The 19,732-nt window shown below is 38.4% G+C and overlaps 1 protein-coding gene across 5 annotated transcripts in view; it reads right to left on the minus strand.

The window, feature by feature from the left end:
• LOC145998349 (myrosinase 1-like) overlaps positions 1–15,439 on the minus strand; it is a 55,457-nt gene extending 40,018 nt beyond the window's left edge. Inside the window, exon 1 of one of the 5 annotated variants that reach the window (XM_083134756.1) lies at positions 15,319–15,439. In XM_083134756.1, the coding sequence (XP_082990882.1) occupies positions 15,319–15,353 (35 nt within the window). In that variant the 5' untranslated portion in view covers positions 15,354–15,439. Of the gene's footprint in view, positions 1–2,363; positions 2,448–3,918; positions 4,074–4,713; positions 4,732–7,379; positions 7,427–15,318 lie in introns of those variants that run through there. The other 4 variants (XM_083134769.1, XM_083134774.1, XM_083134765.1 and 1 more) reach the window with 4 other exon arrangements.
• Positions 15,440–19,732: the final 4,293 nt, after the last annotated feature.

The following is a 19,732-nucleotide window of genomic DNA, read 5'->3' on the forward strand; positions in this document are numbered from 1 at the left end:
TGAACTTAGCATGACTTATATTTCTTTCCTAATTATAACAGAAAGAGAAGCAGTACATCAATAACTTCCTGCAGACAAAGTTACATGAATTAAAATAAAACCTTGTTAGTGAAACTGAAGGGAATATACTATCACTGATGTTAACAAATATGTGAACTATCTTTGGAGGTGGAAAGCTTGAACTAAAAAAAAATCTCTGGTCCCTGAAGGAACCTTATGCATTGAAATGTATATTGTTATGTATACAGAACAAAGTTTTACTTTTGAAAATCTCCTTAAATTCATTATTAAAAGAACAAAAAATCCTGTGTCGCATGTGGTACGAATGATCTGAAAAGTTCAAGTTCATTACTATACCAGACAAACATTTTAAAAACAAAATTGAAACTTAAACTCATTGGATGCATGCAATATGATATTTCTATAAACTAATAAATCTGGTTAAGAATTCCCCCCCCCCCCCGCAATATTCCCACTTTTCATGGGTTTGCTAAACGACGATCTGGATTCGATTTAGACTTGGATCAACAACAGTAGCGGCGATTAGGGAGGGCAGTTATTCCCCACTTTTGCCCCCGCACTATGCTAAACCTTATCTACAAATTTGAAATATACTGCCTTTGCCTCCCCCCCCCCCCCAGTTTTGACATCTTGTCCCCGGTTTTGAAACTAAATCGCCACCACTGATCAACAATATTGCTAATCTAGTGTGACCGTGTTTCCAAGAGCAGCAAAATATCCAAGCCCAAAGGCCATTTACTTTCATCGTTCATTTGAGGAAGAGTACTGCACTAATTAATAACTTTTGTTTCCTATCGGAGCGTATCCTTGGAGAAAGGACAATGCCAGGAACCGTTGCGTCAGAACTGTCCTTTTAAACACATCATCAACTTTAGCGGAACAATTGCGTTTAAAATCCGTTAAAAATGTTAATTGTGAGAATTATAACAGTCTGCAAGGACGACTTCCAGTGACTAACATATATTGTTCAAGGTTTCACACAGCTGTGGATGCCAAGAGACTGAAAAAAGTTGCAAACTCTTATAAAAATGCTAATCAAGTTACGCAACATCCACTTATAGTTACAATGATAATGATAATGTTTTAAATAATAACCATGTTTTATTTGAGTGCATTAGTAGCATACCTCTAAGATAATTCAGCTTGTCGAAGTACAGTGTCAAATAGCCGGCCTCCGTGACGGAGTGGTTAGCAGAAGGCGGGGTTCCGGGTTCGAATCCCTGCCTGGGCATGGGTGTTCTTTTGAGTATCCCTTCATCAATTTCATCATATCCTCATATTCGCGATTAGCCAAAAATGGCAGAAATACGAAGTAAAATAAGCCAAATCAATCAATCAATACAGTGTAAAATAGTAATACGGAATAACTAGGCATGGCACTTGATAGTATAGTTTCAAGTTTTCTCAATGTTCAATAGCTTCTGGTTTATAAGTGGTACGTGTACAAAATTTTAATTGCGGTTACAACTAATTGAGGCTATCTACCGAATGCTAATTCTAATCCGTGATAATAGCGTACTGTGGTAGAATTAGAAACCTTTGTATTAAACTTTCCTAATAGGACATATTGGTATCATTTTTGTGTTCTTCGTACAAAACATACACTAGAACCATTTATCTCAGTATTGTTCGTTGGCACCTCGTTTCAACTATACGTGCCCTCGAGAAGACACACATTCTACCCTGCATATACGCAACATATAAATGGTTGCCACAGACATTTATTATTTCTGACATCACACTGAAACCTGTGGAAACAGTATCCGGCTATCAGAAACCCCACCGTCTTTCAATCTTCACATTATGTGTGTATTACCATATATTGTACTTATTCTATATGTTGGCCCTCTCTTGTGAAAGGTCTGTTCTTGGAGCCTCCCCGATACTGCATTGGCTAACTCTGTCGCCTTGTAATCAGCGAGTTCCGGATTCGATTCCCTCTGGATACACATGTTTGGATCCCGCTTTAAACTATAGATCCAGTCCCGATTCTATCTGGGCATAAAGTGGACAAAAAAACCGACCGTAGCATACCGGACGTTGTGGTACATTATCAGACTGACATATTACATGGCAGTGGCAACAGTGTCGAACCCTAATACACACGCTGGTATATCCCGTGATCATCATAAGCTACTAGGAGGGGCATTTATCGTCCCTCCCTTCGCCCAAAAATCTCCAGGACGTGGGGTTCATTTTTTGCAAATATTTGTCAGTAAGTGATAAATATGGCAGTTACTTCAAATGATAGTTATCGAAAAGCAATATTGTAATCTATAAACACTGATGGTTTGCATAGTCAAAAAAGTCTACTTTTAGATCATATCTGTGATAGTACTTACAGCTAGGTCAGGTAGCTTGTGAAACACCTTCTAACCTGTAGACCAAAAATTGTATCTTTGCAAAGAAATAACTGAGAATCAACTCCACCTTCAAAGTGCGTTTTATGGTAATAGCAAGCTAGTGATAGCCAAAAGGGACTTTTTTTTCTCCCGGAGTACATATTTCATGCTTCGATTCGACCTTGACAGTCGAGTGCTAACGTAGAAGATGCTAGCGAAGGAAGAGAAAGGTTTTGTTTCGATATCATCTGGAAAATTTTTGAAAGGAACTTTGTTATAGGTGGCCCTCGTTACGTAAGAGTGTCTCGCAAAAAGTTGAAGAAAAAATAGACGCGTTTACTTTGCATGTGAAGGTCATGATCATGAACAAGGACAACAGAAAGTAGACTGTCTCCTTTTAGCGAGCTCTTTTGCGCAAAACGCTGCTATTTTTTTCACTACTTCGATTCCGATCTGCGGTGTGTACGGAGAATGTCTATGGGTAGAGTTAGAGAGTGGACGAAATGTTGTTAGGGGGCCCTGCTTTGGTGCACACTTCGTCTTGTGTTCTTCATACTCGGATTTTTCCTTTTAGTCTTTCTTCCCCTTTTTCTCTTTCTATATTAATTTCTACCTCTTGTTTCTCTCTTCCCCTTTTTCTCTTTTCTCAGTTTTCTTTCTTTCCACATTCCTTCCTCCGATTTTCTTTCTCTGTTTTCGATCTTTCTTCCTCTGTTTTACCTCTTTCTACATTAATTTCTATTCTTTCCCTCTTCCTCTGTCTTTTCTGTTTTTCTACTTTCCACATTTTCCACCGCTTTTCTAGCTCACTTCCTGTATTGTTTTCCCGGTACTTTAGTATTATACGGACTACCTCCTTTGTCTACGTGACTACGAATGCTTACGAGGTTAGGTTAGGCCTGTTAGGTTAGGTTCCATTAGCAAAAATACAGCCTAAATAATAATTTTTCATTGTATTTATGCTAATGGAACCTAACCTAACAGGCCTAACCTAACCTCTTAAGCATTCCCCGTCACGTAGACAAATGAGGTAGTCCGTATAATACTAAAGTACCTTTTTCCTATAACTTTCTTAATTTCACATCGAAGCAACAGGGACACGTGTCGCTTGAGGATTTCACAAATCGAACGCAGGCTTGTGTGGCTTGTCATGTCGCTACGCTATGAAACGTTGCTATTGATTGGCTCGTTCCCTACCGACACGTGCCGCTTGTCGCTTGGGTCTGAAATCTTCCTTAGACATAACGTTTTTCTGCTTGACGCTTCAAAATTATCGACTGAATGCTTATCCTGACAGCAAGCAACCACACTGTACAGATTCATAGTTGGTACTAATAGATTAACCTTATATTTACGATTAAAAAGAAGTGCAAAATATTTGAATAATCAGGTAACCACCGACTGACATGTCTAAATATGCCACACAATAAAGCTTTTTTTTCCTAGTGAAAGTTATCAGTCATGGTTTCCTCTGGATTTTCCAGATGTCTGTCTGTCTCTGCACTTACATATATTGTACAGTGTATTTTCACTTTGGCATTTACTATAAACATACCTTTTGGCAAGGCACGTGTAACTTCCATCAACCACGGCACCAACTGATTGAATGAACTCCGAGTTCTTACCAAATTAAACATTTTGCATGGTTTCCGTTCGATCCGTGTAATGTATAACACTAATAAGACAGCGTACACTAGCAACTGTCTCCTTCACCACCACTGAAACGTTTGTCGATGTGTCGTTAAGGATATGAACGTGCCATGAAGTACGAGCCAATTACATGACCAGGCATTTGGGCATAGATAAATGACAAATAAACGTAGGCTGATTCTGCTACTGTCAAAGTAGATATGCAAATATAGTTGCACAAAATCACGCACCTACCACTGAAAGTTATAATTGTTGTTTGTGAAAGGCAGGGAGAGGTTAAATTTTTAACCAGGATACATTTAAGCAAGACAAGTTTCTACGGATTTTGAACGTAAGCCTTTGTACAAAATGCTAGTGGGGGAGAGGATAAATATAATTTGGGGTTGTTGAACACAGAACACAAAATGTGTCAATCGACAACTGTTTTGACTCCAGTATCATATATTAAGTTACCTTGAGTAGCACGTTAAGGAGCATAAACTAGTGCTGCGGTTCTTGTGTATCGAAATAACTGCACAGGAAGAAATTATACAAAGGGTACAGTTTTCAGCTGTTGTTCTGTGTGATACACTAACAAAATTAAATAAATACACGTTTAACTATTTGATGCAAGAATAGTGCATCTACCTTCGTTACGATGCATTTACAGTTCTGCCTAATTGTTGAAAGTTGTGTATGTAATTTCTTGAGGAAAACTTACCTTTCCTCCAATTAGTAATGTTTTCCTTGTCAGCACCTCGTTTCAACTGTACGTGCCGACATATACGTACGAGAGCTTCAAGAATTAAAACAAAACACTAGGCAAGCTGCTGACAACTTCTGTACGAGGCATACATAAGATTTGAAAATACAGTACTTTCAACCTATGTAATGGATTGCACAAATCTCTGCACTGTTAATTTTGTTTATATAATTAGTACTCTATGTACGCCAATGGGAAAGCTTTGAATTCGTTAAATCTTCCCCTTTTGTAAGTCATGTACAAATTTGTACAAAAAAAATCCGTTCTGGAGGGCCCCTTTTTCAATTAGGTTTTATAAATTCTGACTTATGTAATGGATTACTTGTATTATCGGTCTATGTATGTTTGTATGTATGTATGCTAATTGTATTGGTTCTGTTTGTGCTTATTGTGTATAACTATAAACCAATGTATGTGTATGATTATCTGCATTCTATAATTAGATGTTTTACCTCTGTTGAGGACAGTAATTAATGATCAAAAAAGTTCTGCCAGTTTCTGACGATGTCGAACGTCAAACCAAGCGCTCTGCACACAAAATTGCAAGTTCCAAGGTTGGACAGATAAGAAGGTAGTCGGTTGTTGCTGGCTGTATACACGCTCAACCAGCCCAGCAGGTTATACGCTACAAACAGCGTGATAAGGACCTGTATGTTGTCTGATGTAAACTTGAAACATATGGGAAAGGAATTGTGTCAGGCATTCGGCAATGAGGTGGCGAATAAGTGTACAGTGTAACCGTAATTTGAAAGATTCAAGGACGACGATGAATCCCTCGAATTCCATGCTGGGAAACCAACAGCCGTAGACTAGGGATGGCCAAACGGATCCGGATCCGAAAGTTCCAGATCTGGATCGGGATCCAAAAGTTCCGGATCCGAAAGTTTCGGGCCTGAATCCGGATCCGGGTCCAAAAGTTTCGGGTCTGGATCCGGATCCGAAAGTTCCGGATCCGAGAGTTTCGTATCTCAATCCCATTATAATATTACCACACCTTAAAAGGTATTATGATCTTCGATTACAAAGAAAATTTTCATTACTTAGTCCTTCAAGATTATTTTTCAAGTGTTTTTTGTTAGCCGTAGCCGATGCGTAGCAAATTATTTTAGGAACAAGTGTTGTTCCTAAAATAATTTGCTACGCATCGGCTAACACACTCGTGCACAAAAATAATCTTACTTGTTTAACATAAAATGTCAGAGGTGATTTTGTAAATGCCATTGAAACGAATATGTATTCATTCGAATGTATTGGAAATGGAAACACATAAATGTGAGACATTCCATTCCAGGATGAAACCTTTAACACATTTAACAAGGTAGAAATGTTATACAAAAATTATACAATTGTTCTACAGTTACAGATTTAAAAATTAAAATAAAACATTATAATATATGCAGTGTTATATAATTACAAAGTGTAAGACTAACAAGGTAGGTTATCTAAGTGTCCATGAAACTTCGGAGGTGTAAAGAGGAGCCCAAAGGAAGAAATACGTGTTTTTTGTTTCGGCTAGAAAACTGTTAGGGGCAACCCCCCCCCCCACTCAAATGTCAAGATGACAAATTTAAGTGGGCATTTGACCCCTGTGTCCCCTTCCGATTTCCATAAAACTTGGCAGGTGTATAGACGGGCCCAAAGGAAGAAATATGTGCTTTTTTGGTTTCGGCTAAAAAAAACTGTTCTAGGGGGCAACCCCCTCAAGTGTCAATATGAGGACAAATTTAAGTGGGCATTTGACCCCTGTGTCCCCCTCCGATTTCTATGAAACTTGGCAGGTGTATAAACAGGTGTTTCAGCTAAAAAAAATGTTTTAGGGGGCAAAACTCCCTCAAATGTCAAGATGAGGACAAATTGAAGTAAGGATCTGACCCCTGTGTCCCCCTTCGATTTCCATGAAATTTGGCAGGTGCATAGAGGCGCCCCATGTCCCCTGTTTCTTCCTATGCCATATTTACGTGGTTTCGGGGTCAGACCCTGTGGCCGAGTGGTTAGCACATCGCGCTGCGACGCCAAGGGTCCCGGGTTCGAATCCCGGTCGGGCTTGGTTGTTTGTGAATGTCCATTCATCCATTTCATCACTCATCCCCATCTTCGCAAATTAGCCAAGAGGCACAAAACGCAAAGTAAAATAAACTAAATCAATCAATCAATCAATCAATCAAAGTTCAGAGTTGAACATACATCACTGATGATGACTGAGACTATGTTTGCAAGCAGGTGTCCGGTTAAATCAGACCTTTCTTGGTTATCGTAATACAAGCAGTGGCGGCGATTAGGGGGGCAGTTGCCCCCCACTTTTTGCAACTTTCGCTCCCGCAATACGCTAAACCTTATCTACCAAGGGAAAGTAAACTGTCCTTGGCTCCACAGTTTTGACACCTTGCCCTCCCCGCCTCTCTCAGTTTAGGAACCCAATCGCCCCCACTGGATACAAGTATCATTCAACGTAAATTAAGAATTCTGTTGAAAATTAATTTGATAAAACCAAGGAAAATGAACGCATTGTTTCTGGAGGAAGTAGGGGTTGTCCCACTGGAGAATTGAAAAGTTTCAATTGATTATAGCTGCCCATTTTGCTAACACGATACAACACACGGAGGAAAAAAAAACAGTGGACTTACCACGTGCCGGTTGTATTTGTGACAAAGTTACACTGGAATTGTTTCGTCTTCTCTCTCCTTATCCAACTCTGCATCTCAATGGAAATATTTCGTTATCTCTTTCAAACAAAGCGATGCTACTCATGTAGTAAATATCTATATAGGTCGTTTGTCGAAGAATTAAGGTTAAGGTGAGCCTATGACAAATGTAATTTCCTCGTGCTTATGAAGCATGCTTAAGAACTCATTTTGGAGTTCCGAGCTAGTAGCCAAAAGAATACAATCTGGTGGGGGTAAATGTTGCGTGAATAAAATCTGGTAGGGAAAATGTTTGCGAGAATAACTTTTGGTGGGTGGAAATATTGCGAGAATAACTATTGGTGGGGGAAATGTTACGAGAATAACATTTAGTAGGGGAGATTCTGCGAGATCAAAATGTTCAGAGATTAAAATTTTGTGGGGAAAAAAATAATCCGAGAACAAAATTTGCAAGTATTGCTTTCAGGAAAGTACTGCTGGTGATCACGCTTTCTGGAAAAGTGTGAATATTTTTTTTCAAAATTGTAAAACTTTCCACAGATAAAAAAACAAAAGTTGACATTAGCAGAAAAGCATAACAATTAATTAACATCTTACGGCCTCATTAAAACGAAAACATACCTTAATTACACCAAACGAAGTTGCAAACAACCTAATCACTTTTCACAATGTATTTCGCTGTTAACGATATGAAATTGTGCGAATCCTCACTACGCAACCGTGCGTGCCAGACGATGAAGAAAGAATAGGGATATATATAACCAAATTTCAGCTTTAAATGAGGCTCTTCCCCTCCTAGGCCCCCTCCCCTAGTTGTTCCTTCTATGTGCTCGGCCTACCTGGAAACACGACCTTCAAGATACGGAATGTACTGGAGAGGGGGGAAAAAGTTCCGAAGAAATAAGCGGAAAGTGCGTCAGCGTGTGATTTTCCCAAACGTTTGAGTAGCAGAGCGTGTGCAAGTGTTAACTCGACCATCCACCTGAATCATACCAATACCAGACGTATTTCTCATTGAACAGGGATCGCCACAGGCTTTTGTCGCTCAACTCGCTAACTCGTAGTGTGGCATGCAGTAGCGGCAATTGGGTGCCAAAACTGGGAGGTCAAGTCGTAACTGAATTTCCAGTAGGAATGCCCTAGTTGGCGCTGGACTGGCTACCCATTTGCTAGTTTTCGCCACACACGATACTCGTTACCGTACTTGTCGATAGACTTTTGTTCCCATAAGACATTGCGCAGAGCAGACAATCTGTAAGGATGGACGAACAATTTGAAGAATGTTGTAGGAGAATTGGCTCGAAGAAACCATGGTAATCAATGCGTACCGAACAAGCTTTTTAATTAACTCGGGTATGCATATTCATACATGAGATTCGCAGGATTCATTCACAAATTTAAAAAAGAAAACATTTAATTTAATACGCTTGTAATAATGATTTTCATTTTCGGCTAATCATATTTGTGACGTACAGATCTCATCGCTTTGTATAAATACCTAAATATTAATGAACTGAACACGAATGCACTGCACGTCATTTCTTTCCTTTTTTTTATCGAGAAACTAACAAAAACAGCCAACACTCGGAAAACACAGACACAAACTCCCCTTTGAAAACTCACAGATTATCTTCACATGGCCAAACTTTGCTCTGATTGACTGTTCCACAGAATCCAGTCGAGGAAAGTCAGTAGCAATTAGAACATGTCCTATTCCTCCAAACTAGTCAAGCAGCGAGCCAGGCAGCCATCACATCCAGGCAGGTAGCCAGTTCAGCGCCAACTAACTGGATATCCAGTTCTGTGTGATATCGCCTTTAGACAAGGTTTAGCGGCTATAGTGCGGAGCAAAAACTGACAAAGACCAGGGTGCGAAATAGGGGGAACAGGGGATATTTTCACCAACAATCTCGGCCTCAAAGATCACCAACACAAACAAAAAAAAAATCCCGGGAGGAGAGTATTTGTTTAACAACAAAAGGTAAGTAATTAGTTTTGACTTCAAACGTACTTCAATAAAGATTATATCGAAAACACACAAAAGTAGTTTGCTTATGAGTTTTTAATATGTGTTCTCTCTCTCTCTCTCTCTCTCTCTCACTCTGTGCGCGCGCGCGCACACAGAGTTTTGTATTTCGTAAATTCATGAATGAAGTTCCGGGATTCGATATTTTTGTGAATGGTCAGATGTCCTGTGCATCGGAATATTTGTTTCCTAGTTTATCCCGCAGCATTTTTTAAATTTTATTTCTAGTATCCTTTCAATGTAAACCCGTTGGCAACACTTGCCTCAATCCGTGTCAACATTTTCCCGGAACAAAAACAAGAAGCTTGTTTATTTTAGTAACAAGATATCCCGCCCACTCAGTGGAAATACCATCTTGCTCGCGGCAATGGAAGCAAAAGAATTTCGAAGAACTTGTGCGAGAAAAATGCGTACGGTACTTTCTCTGCCAGGCTACGCTCACGCGTATAGACATTCGCAAAGCTCTGTTGCGTGTGCGATGCGTGGCGGTGACGTAAGGTGAGCGATTTTATGGCCTTCGTGCGTTAGTAATATTGCAAGCTTGAAAATTAAAATGCCTGGGGAAACCTGGAACAAATTCCTGCAGAACTAGAAATAAGGAAAAGCTTCTTTTGCCTTTATTTCCTACAGCAGTTCAGAAATGGTCGGATTTATTTATTTCTTTTCTTTTCTTTAGGGTTCAACCCCACCCTCTCCCAAACTGCCAGTTTGGATTAATGGAAGACCAGAAACCAAAATCGGCAAGTCACTTTCAAATATTTATTCAAACCTTCACAAATATCCAACTGAGAGACAATGCTGAGAGAACCAAGTAGGGATGGACGATATAGGAAATTTGATATCGCGATATATCGTCAAGAAAACATCGTCACAGACGTATATCATTGGCGATATATCGTCTCCACGATATATATTGCCAAATATCGTGACGATATAGAGCTGACACAATATATATCGACAAAATATCGTGTAATTGATATCGGGACGATACATCGCCCAATACTAGAACCAACCCTTCCTTGGAACAATCTAATCAGAATTTTCAAACCATGGGCGTATATAAGGAGAGGGTTTAACGGGCCCAACTCCCTCCATAGGTTTAGTAAACATTTTGCACTAATTATTAACCAAACACTACATTGTACTACAGTACATTGGTTGGAAAGATTCTGAAAGCTATGTAAAAAATATAAGAGTTTTAAAAAAACTAAATTTAAATGTAAAAATAATAATGTTAGGTTAATGTAATTAATGTACATACAGCGGCAATAAAAATGGGACATGTAGATCCTGAAATACCGTCTTTTATGCATGGAGATGTGTGTGTTGCCGAACTTTCTATTGAAAAGTTGCTATTGATGTTGGCTTATCGCCGTAAAGTTAGGCAACACACCCAACACCAGGCCCGTAGCTAGAGGGGAGCAGGGGGGCAAATGCCCTCCCTGAGAGCCTGCTTCGCTCCCCCTGTGAAAAATACAGAACTCATTCCTACCTGAAATTCTCAATAATCTTTACAATTATATCATGTGTTACTCTAGCAACATAACAAAGACACTTATTGATTTTGTGATTTATTAGGGTGTATGAGATTCCGTATAATGTCGTATCATGATGGGGGGGGGGGGGAATTCCCTTCCAGATTCATACTTCGGAAAATGATTTCGCAATTTTCAGTATCTAGAACAGTTGTGACATTTTGAGTAGTCTTGTATTAAAGGTGCCTAAAGGTGTCGGATGTTTTTCTTGGATGTGTTGCTATGAACTTGGAACTGCTTAAATTTTTGTTTCTCAAGTCTACCTTTTGGTAATAGTGATTCATGTGGTAGAGAGAGGGAGTGGATATTTGATTTTTGTTACATAACGTTGCTTTTCTGCCACTTCTAGCTAATCGCAACAATGAGTGATGACGTGAAATTGATGAAGAGACACTCACAAACAGTGCCGCAACCACAGGGGGGCAGGGGGCATTGTCCCCCCTCGACCTTGGACGGAAGTCCATTCTAGGGGAAGCAAACATTGAAGTAAAAAAACAAGACTTGGAGAATCTAAGAATAGCAGGACAATTGGATACTCATGATGGAATTAGTTTTTACGTGTTCCTTGCATTTTTCTTCCAGACGGCCAAGGGCACTTGCAAGGGGAAATTGCCCCCTCCATTTCAAATTTTATACAAATAAAAATAAATTTCGTAAAATGTTCTTGCTCTCTTCGCTCGCAATCTCTGCTGCTATTCTTATACTAGTCCAAGTTCAGAGCCATAGCTATGGGGCGGCGGGAGTCTACCCTAGAAGCCAAACGATCTATAGTAAAAAAATATGTTATTTGGGGGAGGGGGCACGTGCCTCTGTGTACCCTGCTATATCTGCCAATGCGACACAATATATTAAGAAATTGCCCTGTTCTAGGATTGACTTCGCCCCCCCCCCCTTACAAAGAATCCCTGGCTACGGGCCTGCCCAACACGTTGCAGGGAACGAGATATTACAGGATCTAGATGTCAAATTTTTATTGCCGGTGACTGTACCTCAAGCATGTGTTTGGATTCAAATTTTTAGATATAAAATTATATTGGTTATACAGTAAAACCTCGTTAATCCGGACTAATGGGGGAATAAGTTGACCGGTTTAACGAAAGTCCGGATTAACTTAAATAACCTAAAAGAACAGTAGAAAGTGCATTAAAACTCCGTTTATAGCAACAAAACACGTTTATTATGGTGTATTTAAAGGGCATAGGCCTAAATACACTATATAGTACAATAAAATGTAAAGCAATACTGTACGTACATACAATGCAGTACGTACGACGAATGTGATTGTTGACTCCTAGCCACATTTAAAACCTTGCTGCTTTTTTTTTCCTGTCCGGATTAAGCGAAGTCCGGCTTATCGGAGTCCGGATTAACGAGGTTTTACTGTACTTCAATCGTATTTCTTAATAATAAATAGTAAGTTAAATTAGAACTATTAACATTGCACTAGGCAGCTAAGATCAACCCCTTCTATTATATATGCTTACATACGGCCATGCCTGGTACTTGTGCAAAACAGATTTTATTCTTATAATCAGTCCACCTGCGACCTCTCCATCTTTAACTTCTCGCTGTCCTCGTCCCAGTGTTGTTCCAGCTTCAGACAGAAAATTCCCTCACCGCTCCCTCAAAATTTCCTTTCCGACCATTAATTTCCCTGTGTTCTTGGATAAAGTTTTAATACCCCTTGACAAAGAGTTCAAACCAGGGACCTTTGGTTTCACAGTGCGTTACACTTACTCCCCCCTCTCCCAGCGATTGGCGTAGTATTTAAATGTCCCATAAAACATATTTTAATGGAGCATAGAGACTGTATATATACTCTTAGTGTAGGACCAATTATGGATGTCCCCTCCCACGAAAGTATTTTCTGTCTGGGATCATGTTTTCTTTCTTTCCGGGCCTATAACCAAAATTCTTTCAGGCGACTGCAAAAAAATCCTTAGTCTGAAGTACAGGTGTTCTAAACACTCACAATATAAACATTGTTACAATTAAGAAACAATGAATATACTGTATATATATTTCATATTACTTAAGAACAATAAGCACGACATTTTGAAGGTTTGAACAAAAAATTGTGGGAGGCTAATAAAAGTTCTAAATTAGCGATCCTCTTCATTTCCAAGTGCAACTCCGTCGTCGCCTTGTAATCAAGGGGTCCCGGTTCGATACCCGGTGGAGGCTCATAGTGGTTTGGATCCCACTCTAAACTGTAGGTCCAGTCCCGATTAGCCTTACTGTGCATAAAGTGGATTTAAATCAATGAATCAAATCCAAGTGCCACTTGGTGCCACGTTCATTATATTTTATTAGAAAACTAGGTGTATTCAATATCAAATTATAATTTTACGCATCGAAGTGGCAATTTGTAATCGCAATAACATTCTCTATCATAATTCTCTTTTGTTTACTTTTCATTTCACTGAATGTTGATGCTGTAGTGAATTTACACTATTTCATATGAAATAATATTTTCACTTCTTTCATTCTATAAATAAACGAACAGTGTATATTAACTATTTTTGATTGAAAATGTTGAATATGGCTTTTATGCAATACTTTCTTTAGAATATTTCAGTAATTTTGTATAATTTTAAGTATGCCAAAACATTCCATGAAGTAAGGAAAATCAGATTAGTTTCTTAATTGGAAGCCCCGGCGACCTATAAACTCGCAATATGCCGAACAGAAGCAAATAATTTTATCTAGGCCGCGGCCCCTTCAAGCGTGGGGCTAGATCTGCTTGAAAACAAGTAGCGGGAGTCTTTCTAGTAGTCTAGGAATACAGATAAGAGCGGCGATGGGACTCGATGCGCTGACCACACGTCACCTTGGCGCTGAAACACTGATGCGCCACGGAACTGTGTTAATTAAGGGGGCAACCATCCAGTGTAACAAAGTGAATCACTTTCTTCTGGGTAAAAACCCCAGGTCGTTCACTTGGACCTGTTTTTCCGCAATGTCACTTGAGCCCTCAGGGCAGACCAAGGCCAGCACGTGGAAAAGCTTCTTTCGTTTTTTCCCCCTCAATAAACTGAGAGACAAAATAACAAGGAAAACTTTTAATAGAGGACTAAAGTTTGTTCGTTCATCTTCTGTAGTCATAGTATTGGAAGACATTAGGACATGTACATGGGCGTCACCAGTAACTTTCGTAAGGGGGAGGGGGTCAGGCCATTGACAAAACTTGGAATTATAATGACAATAATTATTACCACGGTCATAATTATTACAACTAATAAAAATAATTTTATTCCAAATTTATTATTGTATAAATGGGGAGACTTCACTAATCGATCCAGAAGTTTAGTGACTGTGTTCTATTAATTTTTTTTTCAATTTCGTACAGTTAGTGTACAAAAATTCATAGTTATAGTATTATTTTTACACACTTCCGTCAAGAAAGCTTGAAGAATTAGTTTGTTGTGTGATCTCTCAAATAAAACTCTAACTTTGGGAAATTTGAAAACTGTGGAACTATTTATTCCTTGGATTTAATGGCAGAATAAGAAAGAATAAGTTCTGACCTGAGTCCTCAATTTTACACTCGTTTTTACGATCTAACTTAGTTTCTACTTTATTTATTCCGTTCGAATACGAACTACACGAAAATACATTAGTTATTAACTATAAAAGTAACAAGTTTTCTGCTTTTTTTTGTAACTTCAGATGATCGATGCCAGTTTCCAACTCTTCCCCCTCCCCCTTCTCTTGCGCCCATGGACATGTCTTATGAACTCCGTTTGAAGTGTAATGATCGATAAGTATTCATCCTAGGCCGTGACCTTACTTAGGCGTCGAAGCGCCCTCCCATGAAAATTAACATCGTCAATCTTAAATTAGAAAGTAAGCAAAAAAAGAACACATTATTTTAATGCAAACAGAGAAGATCTTAGCTAATTAATATTCCAGTACAATTCTTAAAGCAAAGTACGTTAGTTCAAAATATTGAGTGTAAAATGCAAGAACCAGATCAGAACATTATGCTTTTTCACATTCTACCACTTAGGCCTATTTCATATGGATGTGAACATACAGTGTGTGTTACCCTTTAAATCAAATTGGCCACCTTCCATTAACCTTCGGATAATACCCACCCCTCCCTAGGTAGATAAAAATTCGTAATGGTATTTCTAGAATTCGTTTCACATCTTTCAATTCTTAAATATCAATCTCCGTTAACATATTTGATTTATTGCAGCAGAGAGTACAGTCATGTACAGCTCTGGGTTGTAATGAATCTATTGAAAGTCAGTGGTATCCTTACAAATCGGAAGCGTCCGTGAGTGTACAGTTCCTAACTTGTACCGAAGTCCGCAAATGACTGTAAATTTTGAAATTTAAAATGTATGTGCCTTACCTGAGACAAACTTGGTCCTTAGCAGCATTTTGCATTGCGGACTTTTAGACACTAATCTGCTGGAGTTGGAGAAAGAATGGAAAATAACACGGGAAGGTATGCCTCTATAGCCTGAAAGGAAATGCTCAGGAGGAAAATTAGAAGCGGAAGGACGATTAGAAGATAAGTCTCCAAGAGGAAGTTGGTCGTAGGAAGTTATAGCCAGGCTATTTATCCGAGGAACAAGATATTCCTTGGAGAGCAGGCCACGATGCACAAGTATTGCTCGGAAAATTGTCCACAACTTTTTCATTAATTTTCTTCTTCATTATTTTTTGGCTCACACCGCGTATTTTTGCGATTTCTAGCCAAAGTTGCCGAGTTCAGGTACTATTTTAATATTATTGTATTATATATTATAGAAATTCGTGATTGTATTAGTGTGGGGCGTTACCCCCACACCCCCTATACGCCTTCATGGCGTGGTGCTATGCACAGGGGAACACTTTACCTTTTTTTATTAGTCAGAATGGAGTAGGGACTATTAATAATTCTAGGAAGGTTCTTATTCAATTTAGTGATAAATTCATAATTGATGATGTTGGATCTAATTTTTTTTATTATTTGTTTTTTGAGGGGTCGCTGGTTCCTACTTTATTTCTGATTTTAGGGTGGGGGTTCCAAACTGTTGATGAATATCTTTCACTTTCTTCGAAACACTATTGACTTATTGAGTGCTGTAGTAAATTCTGTTCTTATGATATAACGACTTTGCGAAGTATTTTGGATGTAAATTATTGTTAGGGTCGTGGATGTTTAGATTGTAAACCTATGTTTTCTAGCGAAACTATAAAGCATCCAAATAACTGTAGTACGAGGTTCAGATATTAATGTAGATAAGGATATCGTAAATGGAACCTGTGAGTGTTGTAAGTTTTTATATAAAGAGTCTCGGTGTTGTTGCCTTAAGGGACATTCAGAAAATAAATGGTTGAGTGTTTGATTAGCTTCATTAATTTTCTCTGGCATACTATGTGCTTTTAAGAAAATATTTTTACGTATGGTAGTTCAGAGATTGTTGGAGATTTGTTTCAATTCTTGAACCTCTCACTGAGTAAAATAAAGGAGAAGAAATATCAGGGCCTCCCTGATGGTGCAGTGGTAACGTCGATGCCTTGTAATCAAGGGGTCCAGGATTCGGTACCCGGTGAAGGCGCATTGCACATATTAAAAAAAAAAAACACTTAAACTATTTTGTGAATATTCGTTTCTTTGTTGACAGCAAAAAATTATGCAAATTTTATTTTAAAAATAGAGAGCCAAGTGGCCTGATCTAAAATGGAATGTGTCTATCTATAGGACCATTCGAACACACACACAGTAGTGGACAATTTGCTTGGTAAGAATTATGCATTCAATTGTACAATGGGATTCATAAGTATTACCAAGCAAATTGTCCACTACTGTGTTTGTGTGTTCGAAGTATGTTGTACAGTGGGATCCATGAGTATTACCGTGCAAATTGTCCATGACTATTTTCATTCATTTTTCTCCAACATCCTCTGTGTTTTTAAGCGATGGGTTTTTATGTATGCTGGTGCAGAAGTTGTCAACAGATTGTTTTGGGTTTTCTTTTAATTCTTGAAGCTCTTATTGGGTCATTTAAAGTGCACAAACGTGGTGATGAACAATTTGCACGGTAATACTCATGGATCCCACTGTACACCCAACGGCGAAGGAAACAGTAGGCGAAATGTCCACCTCCAATTTTATTCGGTCTGTATTACACAACGTGATGACAATGAATTGAAATAAAGACTTCAATAAGCAGAGGGCAATACCGGCTTCGAACCAACATAGTTTCATTCCTTAAAACAACACAGGATGTAGAATAAAAATGTAATGAAGATAGTGATGGACAATTTGCCTACCATTATCTTTGCCGTTGACTGTACACAGAAACATTGCATTTTATATCGGGCCACATGCCTATCTATTTTTTAATTTTTTAAAAAAATTATGGATATTATCATAATATTTCTTGAACAGGTTTAAACAAACATGTACAATTCAGGAACAGATGAAGTTCTATCCTTCATCCCATCGTTTTAAACTCATTTTAAACCTTCCTTACTTTTAATAAAATTTTCCGAGAGTACAGGTCAAGGGAAGTAATAAGTTCGACAACGGCGGGGGGGGGGGGGGGGGAGCAGTTGCCCTCTACTTTTTGCCATATTTGCCCCGCACTACTTATCTAACAAGGGAAAGTAAACTGTCCTTGCCCCCCCCCCCCCCATCAGTATAAGAACCCGATTGCCGCCACTGCAACGTAGTGTAATGGATTTGTTGTGGTTTCAATTCTTTTAGGTCGGGATATATGTAGACAAAATCAGGTTTTTGCGTTAAGCTAGGAAAAAGAGCAGTGGCGGCGATTGGGTTCCAAAAACTAAGGGGGGGGGGACAAGATGCCAAACTTGGGAGGCAAGGAAAGTTTACTTTCCCTTGATAGATAAGGTTTAACATAGTGCAGGAGCAAAAGTTGCAAAAAGTTTCGGGGCAACTTCCTCGCCGCCCCTAATCGCCGTCACTGAAAAAGAGTCTTTGAATGGCATCAAATGTCTGTCAATTTATTTGAGGGGTAAAGGGATTACAAATGAGATTTTAAGGGGTACTGTATCCCTTTTTACTGCGCCATGCTAATAGGCCTCTTGAGTTTTCCTGCTGTCGTAATATACAGACACTTTGAGTTTTCTCTTGAAGCTGGTACGCGCTTAATCGATTATAAAACCACCACTTCTGCTAACTGTTAAAATGAAAGAACCGGTAATAAACGCTCGCTGGTGTTGATTACAAAGAATTCTCAAACTCACTGCTTGACCTTGGAACATGCATGGGAAACAAAGAACGGACTCTTCCCTATTTCTTGTTAGCAATACCTCATTTAGCACCCAGCGATCCTTCCGACAAGCCAGTGATTTTCGCTACCTAGAATGACACCCTTCATCAAAGTTACACAACAAGTCTGCTGTGGAGGTTTCGCTTACGCTTTGAACTTGACTTCAACGTGAATCTTGATCTCTGTTGGAACGTTTCATTTCCTTATTTCCATATCAAGGACGTCTACGAAGAACGTCAATTTTTAATGTAGAACCGTAACGGTCTTCGAAATATAAGATTTTTCCCCCCAGGGTGATTACATACAGGTTGGTTTGCAATACTATTTTGTGTTCGTGAATTTTTCCGTCATGTAGATTCGAAGGTCTCGCAGATTTGCACAAATCAATTTTTCTGAGGCACTGTTTGGAAGTAACGAGTTATTACTTACGGAGTTACAAGCAACAGTTACTTCATGAATCTACTTAATTTATTTTACTTCGCTTTTCTGCCACTTTTGGGTAATCGAGAAGATGAAGATGAAGGGTGATAAAATGAAGTGGATGAAGGGACAAACGCAAATGGACATCATATGAACACAAATCCCACAGAAAATTATACTGGCTGAGAGTTCAGAGGCCAGAGCCTTGTTAATTTGCAAAATGTAGTCCAAGGAGAGGTTGGCATGTGGGTGCCTTCCCAAAGGTTTCTTCTTTCGAGAGTTATTAACTGCATGTAGTTACTTTTTGAAATAACTATAACCTGGTTAGTTTTTTAGGTAACTAGTAATTTATACTGTACGTTTCGACAGTAAATGAACAGAATTACGATTTGATAAAAAAAAATGGAAACAAAAATTTCAATATTCATATACACATTTTACGAGAAAATGTTTAACGGCGTGAATTTTCAAATATAAAGGTTTATTTCGAATTTTCTTTATTCTATATTTTAATATTTCAACATGTGAAGTTTATTACATAAAAATATGGTTCTAATGAAAACTTGGTGTTAATTTTTGATCATATGTTCATACACGTTCTACGAGTTATAGACAATCAATATATCCAAAAGTACCTTATTTTCTTTTTAAGGTAACGTAACTTTCTACATTTCAAAAATAATAATAATGTGACTTGCTTACATTTTTAGTAAATAAATGTTGCTTTAAAATTTTCTGAAAGCTATTTTGAAGTGTGTTTTTAATGGGCGTTTTGAAAGGATAATTCAGTGTAAGTTAACGCATTTGTGAGAAATTAAGTACATAGAAATATTGAAATTATTATTCGGGAAATGACGTGACCTCATCTCACTGTTCGCTGAATATTGCAGACTTATCACTTTGATTTTTTACTTCTCTAGAACAGTAGCTAAATTTTTTATAATATTCATATAAAGTCAAGAACCTTCATATGTCATATATTTTATACCTTAAATTTAACCGTATTCTATGTAGTCTATCTTGATTTTAACCTTGCAATCCGATCCAGGAAAATTTGCATTATCCTTCTAAAAATTGATTAAAATAGTTCTGGTCTGAAACTGCATTGTTTCTGCACTA

This window comes from Lepisma saccharinum, chromosome 1 (genome assembly GCF_977018435.1).
Source record: "Lepisma saccharinum chromosome 1, izLepSacc3.1, whole genome shotgun sequence".
In the NCBI taxonomy this organism is placed as follows: domain Eukaryota; kingdom Metazoa; phylum Arthropoda; class Insecta; order Zygentoma; family Lepismatidae; genus Lepisma; species Lepisma saccharinum.